This window comes from Lepidochelys kempii, chromosome 6 (genome assembly GCF_965140285.1).
Source record: "Lepidochelys kempii isolate rLepKem1 chromosome 6, rLepKem1.hap1, whole genome shotgun sequence".
Classification (NCBI taxonomy): Eukaryota; Metazoa; Chordata; order Testudines; family Cheloniidae; genus Lepidochelys; species Lepidochelys kempii.
Window position 1 is genome coordinate 22,525,465 of NC_136385.1, and position 25,764 is coordinate 22,551,228.

General features: G+C 44.6%; 1 protein-coding gene across 2 annotated transcripts in view; it reads left to right on the top strand.

Annotated features, from left to right (window-relative positions):
* LOC140912546 (uncharacterized) overlaps positions 1–25,764 on the top strand; it is a 178,148-nt gene that overhangs the window by 125,568 nt on the left and 26,816 nt on the right. The window contains exons 2-3 of one of the 2 annotated variants that reach the window (XM_073347096.2): positions 15,701–15,899; positions 21,645–21,752. In XM_073347096.2, the coding sequence (XP_073203197.1) occupies positions 21,645–21,752 (108 nt within the window). In that variant the 5' untranslated portion in view covers positions 15,701–15,899. The remainder of the gene's footprint in view (positions 1–15,700; positions 15,900–21,644; positions 21,753–25,764) is intronic. The other variant, XM_073347095.2, reaches the window with a different exon arrangement.

Below are 25,764 nucleotides of genomic sequence, written 5' to 3' on the forward strand. Positions count from 1 at the left end.
GGGACTTAAAATAAACTCTGTGCAGAACAGCAATGGAAAAACCTAGTTATTTTAAGAGGTCATCTAAAAATCACAGTGTGAATCAAAACACATTTACTTAGCTTCTAGACTGTAGATGGAGTAGGAGGGAAGCATGAAACCAAAACTGCACTGATGATCATACTCTGTGAGGATGTGGGCGTACCTTTGGGTAAGAATTCAAAAACCCAAGGTCCTGTGTGCTCTGTTGGGGACCTTAAGCATCCCATAACTTTTTTCATACAAGTAGGAATTTTCCCAGGTGTCTTTGCAAAAATACCCTCTGCTGCTCCTTTTCACTCCCGCTTCTGTTTTCCTGTTCTCTAACTCAAAAATGGTTGCATTTCATTGGTGGTGTGTGTATGTGGTGTGTAAAGCACATTTGGATGCTTTGTGTCATTACTGTTATACTTTATCCAAATATTTACTAAAAGAAATGTATGTATTCTAACTAAATTTTCAAATGAAAAAAGGAAAAACCTGTTACCACATCACTATCTCTGTCTGTGTGAATGGTGGTGGGTGTTCTCACTGGCAGCTGTCATTTTGGAGCTGCTTCTGAGCAGGAAGTCCAGACTGTTGACATGTCTGTCCTATTCTTCCTGCTTGTGTGTAATTCTAGTTGGTATCAACATAACATTACTTAACACGGGGCAGAGTGTCTAATAGTTTGGGGACAAGACTGGCAGCCAGGACTCCTGGCTTCTATAGTTTAGCTATGCTTCTGAATTATTGAGAACTTGGACAAGTCATTTAACCCCTCTGTGCTTCCGTTTCCCAGTCTGTCAGTATTTGTACATCTATAGTCTAGTCCAGCCTCCTGTGCTGAGGCAGGACCAAGTCTACCTAGACGACCTCTTGAGGTCCCTTCCTGCCCTACATTTCTATGATTCTGTGATCTCCTGGAAAGCTTCATTAATGTTTCTAAAGTGCTTTGAGATCTTCAGATGAAAAGTGTTTAGAAATAGACAAAGCTATATTTAAAAAAAAAATTTAAAATATAACAGCATTTACGTTTTAATTTTTCAGCATTTCCCAGGCACTGGTAGGATGAGTTGGCACAATGCCTGTGAAGAGGTGGGCAGGCATGTAGTCCACAGATCTCAACTTTAATGAGCAGAGGTCAGGCAACACCCTTGCTTATGACCTAACAGTGAATGCCAAGATAAAGTATTTTTATAGTTAATTTGTGAACATAGTTGATTCCCAGCACCAGTCTCGCTTCCTACATGTCTAGACTTGGTAGTCTAAAAATGATATATTTTTCTACTTCTGCAGTGGAAGAAACACAAAATTACACAACTGTTCACTCGAGTGATCTCATTCGATAGAAACGTGCAGAATGTATATTTTTATAGTCTTCGTAGAGACTCATAGTAGGGACTTGAATCCTGGTAAAGAGCAAACATTATTGTGACCATCTGTGCAGGATCTAAATAGATGGGGGACTGTGGGACAATGATGACCTTGACATTACCAAGCATCAGAACAGAGTCACATGATCCCACATTCAACATGATTTTTAAGAGGAGCTGTAGTTATAGAGCAATCAGTAGTGAAGATGCATACAAATACTCAATTTTATTGAAGAAACAAAACAGATTTTTCAGACTTGACATTGATGCCAATCTGAGTATGAAAGGGACAGGGACACACTTTGTTTAGATTTTATAGCCCTTCTGTGTTCAATTCAATGTTCTTTTAGTCATTCTCTATCACTCGGTAACCTTAGTAGGGAAAAATATGGGAGCCCTCCAGTGGCCATAATAATCCCACTAACTTAAAAAGTCAGTCCTAAGTGGTTGGTAGCATATTGGATAAAGTGTCCTCTATTCTAGAAGGATTGAACCAGGTCCTTCAGCTCTTAATGCTTATTAATGCAAAATTATTACTGACCTAAATGGAAGTTTTGCCTGTGTAAAGACTGCAGTGTTTGGTTTAGAGCAGCGGTTTTCAACCAGGGGTCCGTGAGATGATTTCAGGGGATCCACGAAGCAGGGCCAGCAGTAGATTGGCTGGGGTCTGGGGCAGAATCCCGAAGGCCCCAGCCCTGGCACCCTGTGGGGCCCTAGAGTTTTTATAGCCTGTTGGTGGGGCCTCAGAAGGGAAAGGTTGAGTACCCTGGATTAGACTTCACATCTGTACTTGTAAATTGAAATTAATTAACCCATCGATACAGTTTTAAATGAACTCTTATCATGAATCTAAAGTTGAAGGGGGAAAGAGCTGATGCAATATACTTTTGCCTACATGTACAAAAGTGACTAGTTATTTTGATGCCCAATTTGAGACACCTTAATGGGGCCTGATTTTCAAAGGGTAGGTGCTCAGTACCATTGGATAATCTGGGCTCTTTCTAGGGTTAAAGGTGGTCACCCACAATTATAAGTATGAAAATATAGGCCTTTACATGTAAATAAAAATCCAGATGAGAAAAAAGGGTATATTTTAAAATAACAGTTTGGCTAGAAAAGGGTTAGCAAATTAAATGGTCAAGTTAAAGGAAACTTGGGGCATAATACAAGGGGGGGTCACTTGGTTAACTTAAATTAAATAAAATTAAACAACAGTAATGAGGCCCTATAAAAACCTGAATAGGATCCAGCTTCAATCTGTTGGTCACACTGGATTGTGTGGGTAGACCCTTCACATCTGTGCCAGCAAGTCTGAATCTGACTCCAGCTTCTTCATGGAGACGCAGTAGCCAGCTGCTCCACTGTACCATTAGCTCATGCTGTATTTTGTCCTAAGTAATTATTACTGCATCTCTATCATAAGCAAAGATGGTATTGTATCTTTTTGTACCTCGCAACTGGATGGGGCCCAAATGTTTCAACAGGGCAAAATTATAATAGAACATGAAACTTAACATGAGTCCCGATTAGGTTCTTGACACAAACACAAATGTGTTCTTGATACAAACTGTGACCTCAGTTTAATGACTTCTGATGTCAACAATTTACAATAACTTCTTGGGTTAACAGCAGTTAGAGCAAATGTGGGTCCAAACTGGCCCTCTCCTAATGAGAGATTGAGCTCTCATTCCTTTATTTCAGTGACTGAAAAGCATAGAGCTCTTGTAATAGAATAAATGGAATTATTTATAATGAACCACAAGGGTTCATGGTTCTTCCAGACAGATAAGACATTATCCCAGTGCCAAAGAGCTGACATTTTGCTCCCATAGACTTGAGAAGGAGCCACATTAAGTGCTAAACAGTGAGGGGGTGCGGAAACGATAAGCCAGATGACGTACAGGAACATAAAGAATCTTTGACTTCGCTCCCATTCCACCCTAGCAATTCCAATAGAAGCTTCCAATGGCAGAGATTTGGAAAGATCCCATATGCTATACATGGGGAAACCTGTACATCCAGTATTGCCCGTATATGCATGTTGGAACAGTGACACTGTCATGCAGCATGATATTAAATATAAAATTGCAGGGAAATGCAACCCAAAGCTCAGCTCTGTTTTCCGAAGCAGAGCTTTGAACTGCTTGTTCCCTCATCCACAGTAATTTCCTTTCACTGATAGTACAACATTTGCATTGCTTTTTAGATTAAAGTTGCTGAGATCGCCTGGCCCAGAGGGCTGAATGGTCTCATGAATTTATATTGTGAGTTTAGAAGTTGCACAGATTCCTTCTGCTGGACTCAGTGGATATCTGAGAGCAGTTCAGATGCTGGCCTTAGAGAACCATGAAACTGAATAATACTATTCCAGTGTGGGAATGTGATGTCTTGGAATGAAATCAACTCTAAAGTTTTTCTAAATCAAAAGTAAAATCCACTTGCTTAAGCTGATTGTAAAAAGCAGTCTATCATTTTTGCTCCAGTCCCATGGCAGTTATTATACAGTATGCACTTTTTTAATGCTCTCTTGTTCTCATCACTTCACTGACACCCTGCAGCCTGTTGTCTTGAGTGATCTCTGTAGTATAGCGAATGGAACCGTTTGTTAGGGAAACTGCCAGTGGAAAGGCCAACCTTCTCTTTGCAATAAGATTAGTAATGCTAAACTAAATCAATCAGTCATGCTGACTGACTGCTTTTATAATAACTAATAAAAAACCTTGTAGCATAAACCGTTTGAGTTTAAGTAGCTTTGGAAGACTTCTCTATCCTCCACAAGTAACTTCACCTCTAAATCTCTCCTACTGTATACATTATTTTTCTACCTTTCTTTGTTCATCACCTTCCTATGAAGGCGCTCATCCCTTGCCTAATATACCTTGGAATTTATTTTTAACAGGGCAAAACTCACCTTTGAGTTAGCATCCAACTAAGCTGCTTGAGACTTGTGAACTTGTTAACATGTTGTAAATACCCTGGTTGTGAGATTTCATTGTCAGCTTATGTGGCCAGCTGTTGACAGTCCCCCTACCCACCGGCTTCCATTCCCTGTTGCCCTTTCTGGTCGTGAGGTGTCTACTGGCTTTTTACACACAATCTGACTGATCCCACTGCATGGAACAGTTTGTGGCTGGCAGGAGGAAGTGGGCTCTTGCTATCACAATCAGGGATAATAAGTTAGTTGTTTACCTAGCTCAATGCCAGGCTGCTTTTAACTTCCTACAGCAAAATAAAATTTCCTTGAACTATTTCTAGGGCTGGACAGGGTCGTATAGGGTAATTCAAGTTTCCTTGGGAATAAACGGCTGAGTGCTGGAGATAGCCATCAATCTGATAATTGTATAATTAACTTTTGCTCTCTTCAAGCCTAACCAAGCAGTCTAAGGGTATGTCTGCCCTGCCATATAAAACCCATGGCACAGAGTCTCAGCCAGGTCAGCTGACTCAGGCGAGAGGGCTAAAAATTGTATTGTAGAAGTTCGGTCTTGGGCTGCAACCTGGGCTCTGAGACCCATCTACACTGGAATTTTTAACCCTGAGCCCGGTGAGCCTGAGCCAGGTGCTCTGGGAGAAGAACCTGAACTTGGGCAGCCTAACACCCCCACAAGCAAACAGTGGAGGCCTCTGCAGGTCTGAACAATCTTGATATCAGAATCTGACCAGAAGCAAAAAGTTCCACTTGAATTATGGAATATGGTTATTTATTTGGATACGGACTCCAGGTGCATCCTATCAGCTAACTAAAAATTATAGTACCAAAATCACATCACCGAAACTGAGGCCCCAGGAACATTTCAGCCACTCCACTGCGTTCCATACCACTGCAGAAAAACACAAACCCACCACCAGTCATCACATATCCTAACGCATCTCCCACCCTTCACGTTCCTCCTCTGCTCTCTCCCACAATGCCTGCTCAAACAGGTGAGCTCTGTGGTGAATCTGGGAGGTCGGTAGATTCAGGCTATTTCAGACAGAGGAGAGTGAATTCCAGAGACACAGAAAACATCCTGCTAGCAGCTCCCTTTCTTGTATAGCAAAGTGGCTCCAGCACAAGTGCCAGGGCTGATCTCAGAATGGCACAGACAGAGGTGCAGCCTTGCTCAGGCAGGAGGGTCTCAGGCTGTTGCGAGGCCAATATGTCAGACCCAACACCTTAAATTCCACTTTGGAAGACATTAGACAGCCAACGTGCAGTTCACTGAGTACTGCTCTCATATTCGAACAGCCAGATTCTCAGTTTAACAAGCCAGTTGTTGAAATCGGCACCGGCTTCAGCTTAGGAGTGTATTTTAAGGTGTTGCCCCATGTAGAGTGCACTGCAGTTCATTCTAGAGATGACAAAGGCATGGATCACTGTGTGGTAAATACCTATCTGTATGGAAATGTCAAGATGGATCTACAGTGCAGTGTTTTTGACAGTGCTGTCCATTCTTTAGGTGTATCCCAAAACACTGGATGCCTAGGTACTGTGACACCTTAAAAATACTAAGGGACACATCATTTTACAAAGATAGATTATGCATAATCTAGTGCTTTCTTAGTCAGTTGAGTTGTGGAAGTACGTTAATAAATATGGATTGGATGTATTTACCTGTTAATTTAATTCCTTTGCTGGATAGTCTGTTGGGCTTTCTAGCTGCCTGTGTGCAAATAAGACTACCTTCAGTGTGCGGTGATTTTTTTGTTTAATCTTTGCCATAGCTAACAGACAGCTGCTACTATCCACAGAGTCCTCAGTCCAGAGAATAGGGAAGACTGTCTTACTGAAACAGACAAAACTCAGTCAAGAATCTGTCTACTCTGCAGCCTAAAGAAGGGAAGGGGTACTCAAGCAATAACCTGTAGAGAAGAAGTAATTTAAGAGCGAAAATGGAGGGGGGAGGAAATTAATGTTCATTGCAAGGGCTAGATAATTGCCCTGTTCTAAATTGGAAACAGGCAAAGCTTCATTACTAAAAACAATCTATTGCTAGACTCTAATGGGACCCTTTCAAGCTAATACTGGACCAAAAAAAAGAAGCCTTTTTAAAGTATAGCACAGGTTAGGATCCTTCAGCTAGCAGTAGATTCCTTTGAAACACCAGAAGTTCTCAGTAAAGGGTTTCCCATTACCAAGTTTCCTCTCATGCCAGCATGCTTTACTGAAGCTTCTAAACATCTCGATGTCTTGAGCACTACCCTTTCAAACAACCACCGTCCAGGAACCTACAACATTCTCACCTTTGTATGAGTTTCTTCAGTAATGTGGTGATGTGAAATATCATGTGGCAGCACTAGCTAGTACTGAATAATGGCCTCTCAAGAACCCTATCTCACTTAGCAGAGAGGACAACTTGGGAAAGGTTTTATTTGATATCTGAGAGATCCAGTGGTGTCAAGGCAGGACCAGGAAACAGAGTATTTGCTTACATTCCCTAGTTTAACGCTGATCTGTAAGAACTTGAAGGCAAAGTATTCAAATGTATTTAATCATTTCTTCATGGGCAACAAGTATGGTATCCTCCTAAACTAAAAGCAAAACAGAACCGCAAGCCACATTCAGGTTAAAGGCTCAGTGCAGGACCTTGGGGTTCCATGCTGTCACTAATAGAGGAGACCTAGTACCAGGCTTACTCATAGCGCAAATTTTGTACCTGTAACTGTTACAGGTAAGGGTATGTGTGACAGGTTGCCCCCCTTCAAGGTGCCACCTGATGTGTTGAGATGCCAGTGAGCCTGCCTGTTCTGCCAGCATGGACCCCCTTTAACCTGTCTTGCTGAACCAGGCTCTTAAGCTTCCTTTAGCAGACGCACAGGCAGGGCCACACCCAGCTGCAGAAAGACACAGACACTGAGATCAGCTCTGGGAAAACTCAGCTTAAGGGACTTGCCCCAGCACTCAGGTGCGCACCTCCCTTGCAGTGCAGACCCAAAGATATATTGTCTTGCGCTGTATAGAAAAATTTGCACAGCACAAGCTCAAAAAAATTCGTCCTCTTCCTCAATGTGAAGAGAGATAAGCACAGCTTTTTGACCTCCTTCCCCAACCCCCCCCCCCAGTTAGAAATTGCACAAACTGGGTTTAATAATAAACAAAACAAATTTATTAACTATAAAAGGCAGATTTTAAGTGGTTAAAGGGATAGCAAATGGAAAAAAGCAGATTACTAAGCAAATAAAACAAAACATGCAAACTAAGCTTGAGTCACTAAAGAAATTGTCTACAAATAGTAATTTCTCACCCTAAATGTTGTTTCAGGCAGATTAGAGATTCTTGAAAGCCAGGTGCACTGGCCTGTAGCTTGAAACTTCAGGTGGTATTACTCACAGGCTAGATACCCTTGGCTCAACTCTTCTCCCCTCAGTTCAGTTCTTCTTTTCAGGTGTTTCCTAGTGTTTTTTAGGCGGGGAGGTAGAGGAGAACCCTGATGATGTCACTCCCCTGCCTTATATAGCTTTTCTGTATGGCGGGAACCCTTTGTCTTCTAGTGGAAAAACAATGGCATTCCAAGGTGGGGGTCTAGTACCAGGTGACTCAGTCACATGTCTCGGCAGGGTTGTAGCAGCCATTACTTGCAGGCTGTCTGGAGCATCCACAGGAAGACTAAGCTCTTTCACAGTACATTGTCTTTGCTGATGGGACATCAGCGCAGTCTGGCTTTTCCATTGTTATACCTGAAGGGCTAGTTGTGGGTGTCATCCAAAGTAGCACATTTGAAATACAGATACATGGTCAAGATTCCTAGCTTCAGATACAGAAATGATACAGGCATACAAATTGGATAATCACATTCAGATAATCACATGCAGTAAATCATAACCTTTCCAATGATCCTTACATGAGCCATCTTTCATAAAGTATATCTCTTATGCGATATCCATAGCATAATCATATTTCCATAAAGATGTGGAGTGTAACGTCATGGTATGATTTCATTTTACTAAAATAACTACACAGGTATAACCTGTGGTGTGGACACTCTTAGATTGGTATAAAGGTGACTTATACTAATATAGCTTATTCCCCTCACCATACTATTATTTATTTTGCGTGTGCATAGTCGTCTAGCCAAGCGATGGCATCTTCAGTGGTGGGATGCAGTTCTTCTAGGCCACCACTGAACCTAGTCAGAGGCATTCATCGACAATGTGTGTCATCGTCTGTGTCACACCACAGCTGCACAAAGGGCTGTCACGAAGGCCCCAGCGATAGTGGTAGGGTGCACGGAGACCATGCCTGGTCCAGAACCTGTTCAGCAGGGACCGTTGAAGACTGGGCAGGTCAAAACGAAGCAGGGAGATTGTGGGGTCGGCAACGCGGGACTGGTTTTATAACAGAGATCCATTCCTCTCGCCAGAATGTTTCCTCCCTAACATCCTGGTGTGGCGGATGAGACCATAATAGGTGACATGATGGCAAACGTGCAGCTGGTGGCTTAAAAAGGTCACTGCTATGTAGCTATACTGCTGTACACCTTTTGACCAATATAACCATGTCCACACGAAGGGGCTTGTAGTGCTTTAAGTATACCAATAAAGTTAAAGCAGTACAACTTTCTAGTGTAGGCAAGGCTGAGCCCAAAGCCTGCGTGTGCTACAGAGTTAGTGGAATAATTAGTTTCTGGCCATTAAAATAAATGGAGTTATGCCAGGAATAAATTTTGACCCACTGTGATTTGGCCCTGGGGGAGCAGGGAAAGAGGAACATGCGGTGTGGTTGTTCCATAACTGCCTCGAGCTGCTGTGGGTGTGCCCCAGATTATCTGGGAGGGGACTCCCTTGGAAGATTCTCAGCCAACAGATGGTCTGTTTTTAGGCAGAGTCTGTATCAGCATTACAGAAAAGACCAGCCTCACCTCCCTTTTTCTCTGATCCTGATGATGTGTCTGTGCAGTGACTGCTGCTTAATAAAACGAAGGCTGACAAAGCTGCTCAGGATGAACCAGCCAGTATGCTCAAATGCTCTTTAGTGTCTGACCGAGCCCCCCAAGAGTGAATAATCTGTCAATCCTGGTGGCAGCAGAGGGAGGGAAGGGCTGGCAGAGAGACGGTTGTTGCAGTGTTGTTCTGCCAACAGTTGGTGAAATCAGGCCCCCCGATTCCTGCAGCAACACCAACAACTGGAATAAAAAAGAACGTGAACCCCTGGCTGTCCATATCCGTGTGCACACCTAGGCTGAGTACCACTGTCTTAGGGCTAGTCTACACAGGCAACGTTCAATGGGGCTTATGGAGTCACGGCAGAGCGCTGGGCGGGGCGCAGCTCCCACGAGGGGCACAGCTCCCAGGGCAGGTGCACCGTCTGCACTGGTGAAACTTGCAGTGCTCGGGGGTGTTTTTTATAATAAACCTGGCAAAGGTCTTAAATACGACTTGCAGAAGAAAAACATCCCACCATGTTTATTCTTCTTTGTGCTATACCATGGAGGCCTGAAAGCTATTTCATTTTTTTCCCCCCTTTTATTTTGAAATAGCAGGACTGTTAAGTTTCATCATAGCCCTTCAGCAAAATCAGGTTTTTTTCCCAGGACTGGAGAACTGGCTCGGAACCTTTCTCAGCTCTTAATTGATGAGGCAGGAGAATTTGAATCTCTTAACAGAGCTTTTCCTCCCAAGTGTGTGTATGAGGGAGGAAGTATTAGCAAAAACAACTGAGAATTGGGCTAATAATCCCTTCCCCTCTCAGTTGCTCAGGTTTGTTTCTAGTGATGGATGTCATAATCCCCCTAGTTCTCCAGCTGTCCACAGCGTTCTCCAGCAATACAGAGAAGTGAAGACTTATGTGATCTCTATGAGTGTGAGAGAGATAGAGAGAGAGAAAGGCAGAGACCCCTTCTTTATTTTATTTTTTTGTGGGTGGAGGGGGAACCTTTCTGCCCTCCTCTGAACATCATTTAAAAAAGAAAGTGACTCCCTTTCTTCACTGCTTTTTCTCTCTGCAGCAAATGAAGAGAAATTGTTAATGCTACGCATGGGGCTTTATCTGTGGGGCTCACGTGAGTGGCTAACTTGCACTGTGCTCTGAAAGCTTACTCTAACAGAGCTAACGCAACTCATTCCAACTAACCCTGGACATCTTAGAAGAGTGGCAGTTGGACTGGATCTGAGGCTGTTGCCTCTGGGATTGTAACTATTCTTCAGGTTCCAGCTCTTCCCTCCGTCGATTGCTTCTTGCGAGTAGTTAGGCTGGGTTTACGCTACAGCCTGGTAGCAGTAGAACTACGTCGCTCAGGGGTGTGGAAAATCCACGGTGGAGACAGCGCTATGTTAATGGGAGGACTTCTCCCATCCACGTGGCTACTGCCTCTTTGGGAGGTTGAATATCTATGCTGACAGGAGAAGGTCTCCCATTGGGGCAGGTAGCATCTTCGCTAAGACCTACAGCGGCACATCTACACCTATGCAGCTTGTGCTGCTGCAGTGCTAAAAGTGTAGTCAAGCCCTTAGGCTGCTTGCTGTCAGACCAACTCAGAAACAACTGGTATCCATCAAAATATACTGCACATGAAAGTTCAGGTTTTAAATGACTGTTTAAATGTTTAAATCAAACAACCAGCTTTATGGTGTGAAAAGGAATTGAACAAGTTTTCTTTCCTGGGGTTCGTAACGGGAAGCTGCTTTTTTTGTCCCTGATCCCAAAGATCTTCAGAGCTCAGCTCCTGCTGTCAGAGCCGAGGTTAGTAAATAATCACAAAGGAGAGGGAGAGAGGGAGCATGTTTCCTTTATAGATGGGTCATTAATTTTACGGGAAGAGGAGCTGTCCTGGCACTGGCTCATGCATTAAAGGTGGTTGCTACCTTATGATAAAAGAAGGCATTTTAAAAAAAAAAAAATTGTATTTATATTTATATTGATATATATATTTATATATATATTTGAAGCTGTTAGAAATCCACATCTTATTCACCCTGTCTTTGCCTGGCAAATTAATAGGTTTATGATGGATAGTGACAAAATGAAAGTGGGTCAAGTGGGCAAGAGATTTTTAGTTTGTTTTTGTTGACACCTGATTAACAAAAACGCTTAACAGCTGGAAGAAAAGCCTTTTGGTTAGAGATTCAGCACCCCACCCTTTTATAAAGGCTGATAGCACTCTTCCGTCATAATGCTGGGTGCTTTTCAAGGGAGACCATAAGCAAAACGGGGGCAGAAGGGTGGGGAACTTAGGCTTGATCTGATATTTTTGTGATTGGGGGAAAAAAAAAACTTGTGATAAGCAGTTGCAGAGCTTTATCCATCATGAAGCCTAGAAAGGAAGGATGATCTTGTAGTTAAAATGCTGAACTGGACTTCAGGAAACTTGGGTTCAGTTCCTGGCTTTGCTAGTCTTCCTGTTTGACCTTGAGCATGTCACTTAGGGCTTGTCTACATGACGGGGTAATGCACCCTATGGGTGTGTGATTTCTAAAGTGCACTAACATATCATGCATTAATTAGTATGTGTAGATGCTGCTGGTGTGGACTAAAGGTTCTCAAGTGTGCATTAATGTAGTATTGTGCACTAGGGAACCTTCTGTGCACACCACCAGGGTCTACTTTGACCAATTAAAGCATAACATATTACTGTGTTTTAGAAGTGTCACTCCCTCTAGGATGCATTGCTGCTCCATGTAGACAAACTCTTAATGTCGCCATACTTTAATTACCAGCTGACATTTCTTTCTCCTACCCTTTGTCTTGTATCTTGTAAGCTCTTCAGGGGAGGGATTGTCTGTCTGTATAGTACCTATGGCAGTGGGGCCCAATTTTAGTAGGGACCGTTAGGTGTTAGTGTCCTAGAGATACTAAAAAGAAGGTATAAGCCCTTTTATTCTTTCCTCTTTAGGTCTCCTTTAACTAGGGTGACCAGGTAGCAAGTGTGAAAAATCGGGATGGGGGTGGGCAGCGGTAATAGGTGCCTATATGAAAAAAAAAAATCCCTGAATATCAGGACTGTCGCTATAAAATTGGGACATCTGGTCACTCTACTTTTAACATTAAGTATGGGAGGCAGCTGCTCCTCTGCTTCCCTATTGTTTCCCAAAGGCCTGGACTTCTAACCTTTTGCAAAGATATACAGCAAAATAGCGATGTTTAAACAAAAAAATCCTTTCCCCCCTGAAACAGATGATACAAAGCTGGGAGGTATTGCTAATTTAGAGAAGGACAGGGATACCCTACAGGAGGATCTGGATGACCTTGTAAACTGGAGTAATAGGAATAGGATGAAATTTAATAGTGAGAAGTGTAAGGTCATGCATTTAGGGATTAATAACAAGAATTTTAGTTATAAGCTAGGGATGCATCAACTAGAAGTAACGGAGGAGGAAAAGGACCTTGGAGTATTGGTTGATCATAGGATGACTATGAGCTGCCAATGTGATATGGCTGTGAAAAAAGCTAATGTCGTCTTGGGATGCATCAGGAGAGGTATTTCCAGTAGGGATAAGGAGGTTTTAGTACCGTTATATAAGGCACTGGTGAGACCTCACCTGGAATACTGTGTGCAGTTCTGGTCTCCCATGTTTAAGAAGGATGAATTCAAACTGGAACAGGTACGGAGAAGGGCTACTAGGATGATCCGAGGAATGGAAAACTTGTCTTATGAAAGGAGACTCAGGAAGCTTGGCTTGTTTAGCCTAACTAAAAGAAGGTTGAGGGGAGATATGATTGCTCTCTATAAATATATCAGAGGGATAAATACCAGAGAGGGAGAGGAATTATTTAAACTCAGTACCAATGTGGACACAAGAACAAATGGATATAAACTGGCCACTAGGAAATTTAGATTAGAAATTAGACGAAGGTTTCTAACCATCAGAGGAGTGAAGTTTTGGAATAGCCTTCCGAGGGAAGTAGTGGGGGCAAAAGATCTATCTTGCTTTAAGATTAAACTCGATAAGTTTATGGAGAAGATGGTATGATGGGATAACATGGTTTTGGTAATTAAATATTCATGGTAAATAGGCCCAATGGCCTGTGATGGGTTTTTAGATGGGGTAAGATCCAAGTTACCCGGGAAAGAATTTTCTGTAGTATCTGGCTGATGAATCTTGCCCATATGCTCAGGGTTTAGCTGATCGCCATATTTGGGGTCGGGAAGGAATTTTCCTCCAGGGCAGATTGGAAGGCCCTGGAGGTTTTTCGCCTTCCTCTGTAGCATGGGGCACGGGTCACTTGCTGGAGGATTCTCTGCTCCTTGCGGTCTTCAAACTACAATTTGAGGACTTCAATAGCACAGATATAGGTGTGAGGTCTTTTTTTAGGAGTGGTGGGTGAAATTCTGTGGCCTGCATTGTGCAGGAGGTCAGACTAGATGATCATAATGGTCCCTTCTGGCCTAAATATCTATGAATCTATGAAACAGGAAGCAGCTAGAAGAGGTTAAGAACAACTAACTGCACCCATTATGCCCAGTCATCTCATCCCCTGGTGTAGATTGTCATTGTCTCCTACAATGTCTTCATTTTCATTTTGGGTTTCATTGTGAAGGGAAATTGCTCTTTTTTCCCAGGGCTTCGAGGTTTTACCACTTTCATTTTTGTGGGTGGTGGGAGGAAAGAAGCCATCAGGTAAATAACCCAGAGGCAGTTTGTTAAATACAATCTTAGGGCTTTTCTACACTTACATTTTATAGTGCTCTGACTTGCTGGCTCAGGGGTGTGCAAAATCACCCCCCTGAGTGCAGCAAGTCTGAGCGCTTTAAAGTGCTTGTGTAGACAGGCTCTGAGCGCTGGGAGCTAATCCCCTGGTGGAGGTGGATTACCAGGAGCTCTGGGGGAGCTGTCTCCCAGCGCTCCCGCACAACCACACTCGCACGTCAAAGTGCTGCCGTGGGAGTGCTCCTGCGACAATGTTTTTAAGTTTCCAATGTGGCCATGCCCTTAGCTTGGTTTGTTACGCCCTTTCTACCTGGTACACTCCCAATGGGGTGTTGAAAGCTGTTTACTGAATCCTGGTGAATTCATTAAAGTTCAGCAATAACATTTGCTGAATGTTCAGATTCAAAGCCAAATGTTTCCTCCCTGCAGAGTTAAGCTGCTTATTATACCTCAGGAAAATGTCACTGCTAGCCTCGAACTCTCTAATTCTTTGGAAATAAATTGATCAGGAGGGAATTTTAACTGATTCAATATGGGGTTCCTGGCTTTCATCTCCTCCTTTGTGCTAAAGTTATCCAGACTCCTGTCTGGTTTCATTGGTTCTTCATCAACATCTCTATGGCTTAAGATTTCTCTTCCTCTTCCTGTCTCACACACTGGTTTCCCTCTCCCCCCCCCCCCCCAGGCAGGCAGTTGCGGGGGTCCTGGAAGAGGGCGGTCAGGGGACAAGGAGCGGGGGTGGGAGGATTGGATGGGTTGGGGGCTCCAAGGGGGACAGTCAGGGGGTGGGAAGTGGGAGGGTGCGGATGGGGGCGGGGGCCAGGCTGTTTTGGGGGCACAGCCTTCCATACCTGGCCCTCCATACCAGTTCGTAACACCGATGTGGCCCTCGGGCCAAAAAGTTTGCCCACCCCTGAACTAGATCCAAACATGAAATAGGTTTGGGTCTCAATGTTCTGCAGCCAGCTGCTCCAGAGACCAGGTAACAGAGCCTTCAGTTGGACTGAGACTCTGGAACACTCTCCAAAAGAGATCAGCATGCTACTCTAGCCACCCAACAGGCCATAAAATGTCCCTTTTCACCCTAACATTTCCCAGAGTGGAAGAAAATTAGCCTGCTCGAAAATAACAGCCCATGATTAAACCTGGAGCTGGATAGAGTAATGACATCTTGCTTAAAATCAGGGCCTCCTACTACATCTCAAATGGGATGGAGATCTGACTGCACCTGTGCAGCTCCTACTGTTGTTTTAATTCTTGTTCAGTATTCACATACCACAGATGTGATCTTGCAAATGCTTGTTGCCAGGTGTGGTGCTTGCGTACTGCGAGTGGGCCCATTGAAGCCAAAGGGACTATTTGCAGTAGTAAGCTTTCTGCCCAGTTGTAAGCATTTGTAGGATCAGGGTCAAAAGTGGGACAGCCTTTTGGAAGTGCTTACTGTAGACAAGAATGTTGCATCGTGATGTTATTTGCACCCTTGATCGTATTCTGTCATGGTATGAATGTTAAGAATCATGGGCTCATCTAACTTCCACATGAAATTAATTGAAAGGAACAGTGTTCTAATCATGTCCCAACTAAATGGGGAATTATCAGAGTGCAGCAGAATGGCAGTGTAATCTCAACATTTATTATTAGCCCACATGCTGGTGTGATTGTCCTTGTACTCCTGTCTGTCTGAATCCACCCTTTGTCTTTTGTCTTATATATAGGCTAATCTTTTTGGGTGGCAGAAACTGTTTTTTGTTCTGTTTGTACAGCACCTAGTACGATGGGGTCCTGGTCCATGCCTAAGGCTCCTGTGTACGACAGTCGTGTAGAGAAATAAGGCAGCATGGAAAAGTGAATTCATTGCCTCCTAGCCCAGGACACCGACAGTTATACCGTTACCTTACAAATCAACCTACAGAGTCACTTGAGTGTTTTGATACGTGTAAACTGCAAGATAATATAAAATAGGTACTACGTTCATATTCACTTTATTTGCCTATGTACAAATGCATGAACTTGATTCCGTTCAATATACAAAGCAGGGAAATAATTTTGTAAAACTGATTGTAAGATAAGTTGGGATAGGTAGCTGAAAATAGAAACCTTTGTACCCAGTGTAGGAAACTGAATGGAGCTGTGTTCAGGAGCACGTCAGTAACTCAGTGGCGTATACAGTAAAGCAGGCTTTTTTCTGAAGCCACTTAGAGTCTAAATGCTCAGGCCACCACTGCAATGTAGCAGCCATCATGCACTAACGCTACATAACAGTGAAGAAAACACCCCATGGAAACAGCCAGTGAAATTTAAGTAGGCAGAATGTAAACGGCAGGGTTAGCGTTTGAGCAGCACCCAGGCCAATTTAAAGCGCCACGGGGTCCTTAATAACTAAGGCTCCGATTTTGGGACAGATGTCACAGTGTTCATGATAATCATGAATTTGAATGTAGTCCATGACAAGCTCACCCTGCAGTGACGGCTCCTGTCCTGCAGGGCTGGGCTCAGCTCCCTGTTCTGGGTGTTGTGACCTGACGGAGGGTTGGGCATGCCAGACCTGAGTGCGTCGTGACCACATGGCCAGGTCACGATACTTGGAGCAGGGAGCTAGGACCAGCCCTGTGGAAGAGGAGCTGACACTGGAGTAAGTGTGGGGTGGGCTCACTCCCCAACCCGACCCTCTTTTCCATGCCTTGTCATTTGTCCCCGCATCTCTACTGTGAAATTTATTAAAAATTTCTATGCCAAAATCATTGCCTCGTTAGTCACAGGTGGTGGGATTATTTGTTGGTTTTTTTAATGTTGCAGCTGAAAGACCATTCAAGGTTGTGGGGAAGATGGGTTGAACTCACAAGAAGAAAACTGTTGTACTGTCTGGAATGGCTCGTGACCGTCAATGCCTACTCCAGGGCAGATTGTCAGAAACAGGGCAGGCACCCCAAAGTGGTGGTATGTTCTATAATTAGATTTCACCAAAGCAGTAACAAATGCGAATGCCTGCATTTCTACAACAGTTGCACCATGGAGACACAGTCCCATTAGACTCTCCAATCTATCTTGCCATGCAGGCAGACTGGACTAAATGATAAATGGTCACTTGCATCAAAAATCACACAATATTCAGGTTTCTTTCAGTCCAAAGAGACCAGTCATTTACCCAGATCAATTGGTAGTCTGGATCTTACACCAAAGACAATGCCAGTAGCCAATCCTGTAATCAACTATTTTAAGATTTATTAACTAGAAAAAGGAATAGGAGTGTTTATTTACAGATTAAAGCAAGCAAACATATACGCACAAATGAGTTACCATCTAAATCCTAGGAGTGACAGAGTTGTAGTGATCTGTCAATTGAAAGAGTGTGTCAGGGCAGAAACCAGGTAACCCTTGGGGATTTCTGGCTCCAGTTTGATTTCTCTGGCTCTGTGAGAGTTCAAACAGCAAAGAGATGAAAAATTTTCACATATGCTATTTTAATTTCCATCGTCAAGCATTCAAAGTGATGGGATGAAGCCTTCTGCATGTACTGCTCCATGGTTGCGATAGTCATTAACTAATCCTTTCTATGATGATGTTTCTTGATAGCCCTCCTGGATGGGCAGTGGGGAGGATTCCCATGTAAGGGTTCACAAGTTCAGAGCAAACATTTTCAAAGTTGTAAAGAAAAACTTACATATTTCCTTACAGCATGGAATGTAGACGTTACAAGTGAGATTAATGCATGCAGCAACTTACAAGCATTTCATAGAGTCTAAACACTGACGTTCTTATCAGACTAATAGCTATTTTGAGCAAAACTAACATACAGGTGAACTGGACTGGTGTCCAGCTACGAGTTTGTCAGTTCTTAGCTAATGCCAGTAGCCTAGGCAAGAGCTGGCATCTGGCCTGCTAGTGTCACAAAAACATCTTGAATTTTTTTTAAAACATTCATGTTTGATAGAAGGGATGAAACTTTTTAAAATTTTTCTTTTTTTTTTTTGCCATTGATGATTAAAGAGCTTTTCATCAAGAAAGAAACTGACCTGACGAGGGGAAAAATGGAAGAGACTAGACACAAACACATTGCAAAAAAACAACCAAGCGTGCACTTTTGTTTTTCTAATATTAGGAGTATCATATGGAGTATTTTACTTCCTTCCCAGTAGTAGTAATCAGAATATTAGCCCAGATCATTCTCCCATGTTTTAAAGCCGCAGTAAGGTGATCATATTTCCCAAAGGGAAAACGTGTAGGCTAGCCCGAGGTGCGGGCTACAAATGCTTACAACTGGGCAGAAAGCTTACTACTGCAAATAGTCCCTTTGGCTTCAATGGGCCCACTCGCAGTACGCAAGCACCACACCTGGCAACAAGCATTTGCAAGATCACATCTTTGGTATGTGAATACTGAACAAGAATTAAAACAACAGTAGGAGCTGCACAGGTGCAGTCAGATCTCCATCCCATTTGAGATGTAGTAGGAGGCCCTGATTTTAAGCAAGATGTCATTACTCTATCCAGCTCCAGGTTTAATCATGGGCTATTATTTTCGAGCAGGCTAATTTTCTTCCACTCTGGGAAATGTTAGGGTGAAAAGGGACATTTTATGGCCTATTGGCCCCCCTTATCCCGTGCACGGGGCTGTCCCGTGCTGCTTGCCTGAGTCCTCTCCCTCCCCTGCACGGGGCTGGGTCCCGTTTGGGACAGATGTCCACTTTTGCCAAAAAGTCGGGATGGCCGGGACAGGGCTTAAAAAACAGACTGTCCCAGCCAAAACGGGGTGTACGGTCACCCTAAGCCACAGGAACAGATCATTTGTGTCCGTGGAGATTCCCTGACAGCCCAGGATAGTCCAATTAGGGAGTGTGGTGGTGTCCCCCTTTCTCCCATGGAAAAATCTTTCACCCAAACCTGGATGACGATGGGACACAGGCTCATTGATGCCAGCTGGCAAAGGGTTCACTACTCTGTCAGCAATGCCTAACAGTCCTGACAAACTCGCTACACCCAACACATTGCTATCATAGTACTTCTCTATAAAGCATGTTGTGTGAGATCTTAAATGAAAGCCAGAAGCATGCTGATCCTCATCATCGTGTGTTGTGTGTACGGGTGATATTTCAGAAGTTGTATGTGCTAAATACATGTTTTAAAAACTCTGTCCAAGACAGAACTGACAAACAGGTTTTGGGTCAGACAAAGGCCTGTATACTCACCTGTCTGCCTAGATTCATATGTAGATTAAGCATTGTAAGCCAAAAGAATGGAAGTGCTGTTGACATGAGGCCGGTTTTCTTCAATATCTTCATAAATGATCTGGAGGATGGTGTGGATTGCACTCTCAGCAATTTTGCAGATGATACTAAACTGGGAGGAGTGGTAGATACGCTGGAGGGCAGGGATAGGATACACAGGGACCTAGACAAATTGGAGGATTGGGCCAAAAGAAATCTGATGAGGTTCAATAAGGATAAGTGCAGGGTCCTGCACTTAGGACGGAAGAACCCAATGCACAGCTACAGACTAGGGACCGAATGGCTAGGCAGCACTTCTGCGGAAAAGGACCTAGGGGTGACAGTGGACGAGAAGCTGGATATGAGTCAGCAGTGTGCCCTTGTTGCCAAGAAGGCCAATGGCATTTTGGGATGTATAAGTAGGGGCATAGCGAGCAGATCGAGGGACGTGATCGTTCCCCTCTATTTGACATTGGTGAGGCCTCATCTGGAGTACTGTCTCCAGTTTTGGGCCCCACACTACAAGAAGGATGTGGATAAATTGGAGAGAGTCCAGCGAAGGGCAACAAAAATGATTAGGGGTCTGGAACACATGACTTATGAGGAGAGGCTGAGGGAACTGGGATTGTTTAGTCTGCAGAAGAGAAGAATGAGGGGGGATTTGATAGCTGCTTTCAACTACCTGAGAGGTGGTTCCAGAGAGGATGGTTCTAGACTATTCTCAGTGGTAGAAGAGGACAGGACAAGGAGTAATGGTCTCAAGTTGCAGTGGGGGAAGTTTAGGTTGGATATTAGGAAAAACTTTTTTACTAGGAGGGTGGTGAAACACTGGAATGCGTTACCTAGGGAGGTGGTAGAATCTCCTTCCTTAGACGTTTTTAAGGTCAGGCTTGACAAAGCCCTGGCTGGGATGATTTAATTGGGGATAGGTCTGCTTTGAGCAGGGGGTTGGACTAGATGACCTCCTGAGGTCCCTTCCAACCCTGATATTCTATGATTCTATGAGTCAACGCGGGGGATGGGGAGTCAACAGGAAGAGAAAAAAAAGCTACGGGAAACAGCTTTCGTCTAGAGGTGCACTGTCATCCAGGGGCAAAAAGGACAGCCCTTTTTGCATCCGTGAATGGTGGATCCCAGCCACGTAGGTTGCTGATGCTGGAAGATTGCTTTAGTTTGGAAACTGCTTAAGACAAGGATTTTAGCTTGTTAAAGTTAAGTTCAGACTCTAGGAAGTGTGCTACATTTTTAATTTGATATGTAACCATTTCTGTTTCCATTATCCTTACTACCGTATCTCTTGAATCTTAATCTTCAATCATACATTTATAGTGAAACAGTTATAAGTGTATCTCTGTGTTGTGATGTTATAAAGGACCGGATCCTGAGTTGTGCCAGTCAAGCTGTGTGTATGCTGTTCCCTTGGGTACAGTGAATTTGGTGATTACTATGAGGGTATGTTTACACAAAAATTAAACACCCGGGGTTGGCCCGGGTCAGCTGACGTGGGCTCGTGGTGCGTGGGCTGCAAGGCAGTAAAATGTCTGTGTAGACGCTCGGGCTGGAGCCTGAGCTCTGGGATCCTGTGGGGGGAGGAGGTTGCCTGAGCCCAAACGTCTCCACAGCAGTTTTTAGCCCCGAAGACTGAGTCAGCTGACCCAGGCGAGCCGCTCTTTTATTTCAGTGTAGATCTACCCTGAGAGTCCAGCGACAGGAGCTGGATACTGCAGGGAGTGCTCCAAGGGCTCGGGGCTTGGCGTGTGCCTATTGCTAGCTTGCACAAGAGATGGCAACATCTGTGCAGACCTGGGAGGCAGGGATTATGTGGCCACTGGCTGCTGGGTTTCAGCCCTGGCAGGCACAGAGCAGACTGCTTCACACTAGGGGCAAGTGTTGTGAGGTGCTTCACAACGCTGGGAATCCCTGGGGAGTATCACACATACTCTGGGCCATTTGTGCTGAGCCTCTCAACCTTCTTCCTTCCCCTGCAGCATCATCTCCTCCCTGACAGCATAGCTTCAATGCAGATGCACTCCATGAAGCTCCCCAGCGGGAGCCCAGTATTCATTGGGCCCAGTCTGCCCTGTGCAGACCGCTCCCTGCGGCGTTGACGGGGAGGGGTGGGGTACTGCTGCCAAAGTCCCCAAGCTCTCTTCCATGCAGAATGGGGAAGATGCATGTGTGGATGTTGGGGTCTGGTCCCTTCCAGATGTACCATGCTGCCTCTGGAAGGACAGTATCTCTGTCTGCAGAGGAGAGTCTCAGTGAAGATCCCCACACTCTTACAGCATGTGAGTGCTCCTGCTCTGTCTTGGATTGAATTGACCTCATAGAGGGAATTAACAATGGCTGAGACTGTAAGAGGGGGTCATTTAATTACCAAATCATTCACTGCCATGTCGATGGTCTCCTCGAGATGCTCCACTCAGGAGGCTTCTGTGCTTGAAATACATCTGTCTTGGAGGCTTGTCGCATTAACGTTATCCTGTTTTCCATTTAATCTGCAGATGTTCCGCAGGGTTTACAAAGGGATCCCCCTGCAGGTGCGAGGCCAGGTCTGGTCACTCCTGCTGGACATCGAGAAGGTGAAGACTGAGAATGAAGGAAAGTATGAGGTATGGTGCCTTCATAGCAGTGGTCACAAGGGGATGTGTGTGTGGATAAACCTGTGGCCAGTCTGCTGGGATTCCGGTACATCATGATAAGTTAGACCCGCACTCTTGCAGCCTGAGCCATCAGAAGGTGGGAGATGATGGATGGATGGGTGATCTCTTGATGGAGGGGTTTTGGAGAGGGAGACAGAATACCGTCTGTGTCCCTTCCCCAGTAGGCAGTGGTGTAGTGAATACCATTCAGCAGATGTTAACTTTTGGTTCCCACTAGTGAAATAGGTGAAGGAGTGAATCACTGCTCCTTTCACTGTGTTCTGTCTCTCTTTATCACCACTGATCTGGGAGACAGTCCCATAAGCCTTTCTTCCTCTACATTCAGAGGTGCTACAAGTAAGAATACAGACTGAAAATAAAAAGAGGATTGACTCTTTTTGTCCATTTGTACCCTCCACCCCACTGTGTCAATAGGACCCTAAATCCAGAAGCTCTTTCTGGCATATTGGTTGCTTCAAACTGTACTACTGGGATTCTGCCAACAGATGTTTTAGATGTTGCTGTATCTGATTGAAACTGGTCACTGAAGATAGTGGCCAATGTTTTCAAAAGTGACCACAAGTTTTTGGGTGTGTTGGGTTTGTCTGGGGGAGTGGGACGTCGAACTTGAGATAGCTTAAAGAGTAGGTGCTCAGCATTTTCTGGCTCCTTTTTAAAGTGTCCCAAGTCCGCCAAAAACTGAGACAGCCAAAATCTCTCTTCACTACAGTTTTTGCTCTTATATTTTCATTGCACAGCTGAGTTTGATGGATGAATTTTCAAACCAATATGGAAAAGGATTTTAGCAGCATGACCCAATTAAAGTCCAGGGAAAATCACATAGCTGAGAATTCATTTAAGGATTTGTGTATTAAAGAGTTCTGGGTTATGAAACATCCCCCCCTTCCCCCACTCCCTCATTTCACTGAAATTTGGTTTTGCCGGCAGCATCATTGCAGCTCAGGTTGAAATGACCAGTGTCTCTTATTTTCAGACCCTCGGCCCTTTTATATAGAAATATCCTATTGAAATAGTCTATTAAAAATTATTCAGTTTACAGGATTTCCTTTATAAATAGGAGAAAAGTCTTGATTCTGTTGCCTCCCATTAAATCTCTTTACAAAGCTAGATCTTTTGAGGATTTTTTGGCATGAACTAAACAATATCTGTGTATGTTAAACAAGAAATTGAACAAGAGGGCTTATTGAGTTTGATTGTAATAAAAACATTTTAACAAGAAACATAGTGGCTACTTTCCAGCATCCTTTTCTGCATGCAGTTCATGGGAGCACTAGGTCAATAATTGTTCTTGCTTCCTAATCACCCCCCGCAGCCGCCCTTATGGCACTTCCGTGATTGTCCCACTACCCTCACCCATTAGTGGTTTCCACTCTTTCCTGATCGGTTGTTTGTCGTCATCCTAAATGTGGCTGGGTTTCAGATATCAGGCTAGTAGCATTTCTGCAGAGCATGTGGCAAAGATCACTTGGTCTTTTGCTCCCCAAACCCAACAGAGGACAGGAGTATTATAGAAGCAGCATGCAGGGCCTGTGGAGGAGTGGGGGGGGAGGAGGGGAGAAGAGCACCTCCCATAGCTGTCTGGAGCTTCCTCTGGCCAGCTGAGTGCTGCTAACAGGCACAGGAGGGAGCTGCATGCCAGAGAAAAGGTATTCACAACACAGGGGTCTTTAGAACTTTGTACTCTTTCTGGCAATAAGAACAATACAGTAAAGCAAACGCAGCATAGCCCCGTGGTTACATTTCAGAGGCAGAGGGTAAGAGAGTCAAGTGTCTCATCCAGTAGACCCAAGTATTTCTAATAATTTCCTGCCTATTACAGTTAGTCAAACATAGATATTAATAGCAAAATCTTGCTGGTATATATAATCTCGTAAGACATACAAGAACATGGAACCGAGATCATCCCAAAAAGCAGGGTTAATGAGGTTTCTCTGGCATTTTTTCTCTCCAACCATCATGGGAGAGGGTACAGAAGAGCCCCAGCATGCCATGCCGCACAGTAAGTAAAACAATCTGAATAAATGAAAGTCACAAGTAGTTTAATGATAAACTCCTGAGGGGTCTGCAATAAACAGGAACCACACAGCGTAAGAGCCTTTGCATGACACAAATCCCTGAAAGCAGCTCTTCTTAATCTTCCTCAGCCTTGGCGTCACCTGAGGCCAGCAATTAGTTCTCTTTCTAATTTCATCCAGAAGAGGTTTGGAGTCCAGTTCTCAGAAACCATGGATTTGTGTGTTGGGAACAAAATAGTTGCCTTGACTCTTTCCTCTATAATGCTTGCTCTAAGGGGGCCCAAAGTCAGTCTCTCTCTCTCTCTCTCTCTCTCTCTCTCTCCTCCTTGCCTCTGCCAGGGAGTTTAAATCAAGAGGAAAAAATATTTTGTGTGGGATTTTCATAAGTGCTCAGCATTGGCCTTTCGCTGCTCCCGCTGAGGCCAACGTGGAGTCCTGGGTGTGGAACAAGGCCAATACTGAGCTGTCTTGAAATTCCTTTACACAGAGCTGCTCATGCTGTTTTCAGGACTCTCCCTGTCCCTAACATCAGGCAGGGCCATCATAAGGCTACTAGTGTCCTCGTTCTTCCCACGTTTACCCCTAGGGATCTCTATGTAATGAGTATCTCCTTGCATATCTAGCTGGAGGAGCTTCTGGTTACAGGGCCAGGACGTACAAGGTGCTGAGCTCTTGTTGAGAGGTGTTGAGTACCCTCATGTCAGTGGGAGCTGCGGGTTCCCTGCACCTTTCAGCGGGCATTCAGCATCCTGCAGGATTAAACCAACACTCCTCTATGGAGCTCAGCAAGTCAGTTGTTTTTTGTCTGGGATCCCCAACAATGGCAGGTTTTATGGCTTCACCTGGTTCCTAAGTCTCTCTAGCCTCCTTTCAGCCAAGCTGTTATCTTTCAAGATACTCTTTCTTGGTAAGTTTTGATACCTCACTGTCCTTGTTCACTTTGGCCCCCAAGTGGTCCAGGGAATAGCCCTGATTTTTGTTACTCTTGTGTTGCTTAATTTTTACTAAGGTCTCGTTGAGTCGCCTTTAGATATGCCTTCCCTGTCTTCCTCCGTGCAGATTAGCACTCGTTGGTTATTGTTGGAGACATCAATATCTCTTGCCAATTTTCCATGGTCCTGTGTCGCCACTACAGCACTTCCCAAAGTGGCACCAGGACTGTCTGCTGCGATCGTGAGGCGCAGGGCTGAATGCAGTCTGTAGCAATGGCCTCGGATTTGGGTGTATTGCCTTTGAAGCTACTGCACCAACGTGGATGTTTATGTTACAAGTGTCCTTGTGTTAGCCACTAGTGAGGGAGTTTGAGCATGGGAGGAGAATGACTCATAGGTGGAACTTGATCTCTCATACATGGGTGGTGGGTGAAGCCTCCCTTTGGGGAGGCTAGCTCCCAGCTCCACCTCTTCTGCCTGGCCCCCAAACTCCCCCCCCATCCCTGAGGCTGGAACAATGAGCCCTCTGCCCACCTGGAGGAGCCTCGAGTGTCCCGTCCCCCACAGCTGGAGAAGCCCCGGGCTGGCCGAAGCTTCGGGTGTCGAGCCCCCCCTCCCCCAGCACCTGTCCGGAGGAGACCCGGCCAACCCCTCCCAACTTGCCCGGAAGAGCCCCAGACCAGCTGTGCTGTCCCTTTCTCTCCCTGCCAACCCCAAGATGCCTGGGAAAAGCTGCAGCATGACAGTGTCTCTTCCCAAAGAAGAACCTGAGCTTTTTATATGCCCCATGCAGGTTTTGGGATGGCTGAGGAGACAGTATTTGCTACTCAACTTCCTGAGTTCATCAGTGATCTCCCTGGAGTCCAGGGAGATTACTGATGAACCCAGGAAGCTGAATAGGACAAACTGCCTCCTCAGTTGCCCTGGAACCTGCATGGGGAATAATAAAGCCAAAACGTCTCCCACCAAACTCACAACCAGGTGTCTGGAGGAAGCGGCGGTGCTGGGGGAGGC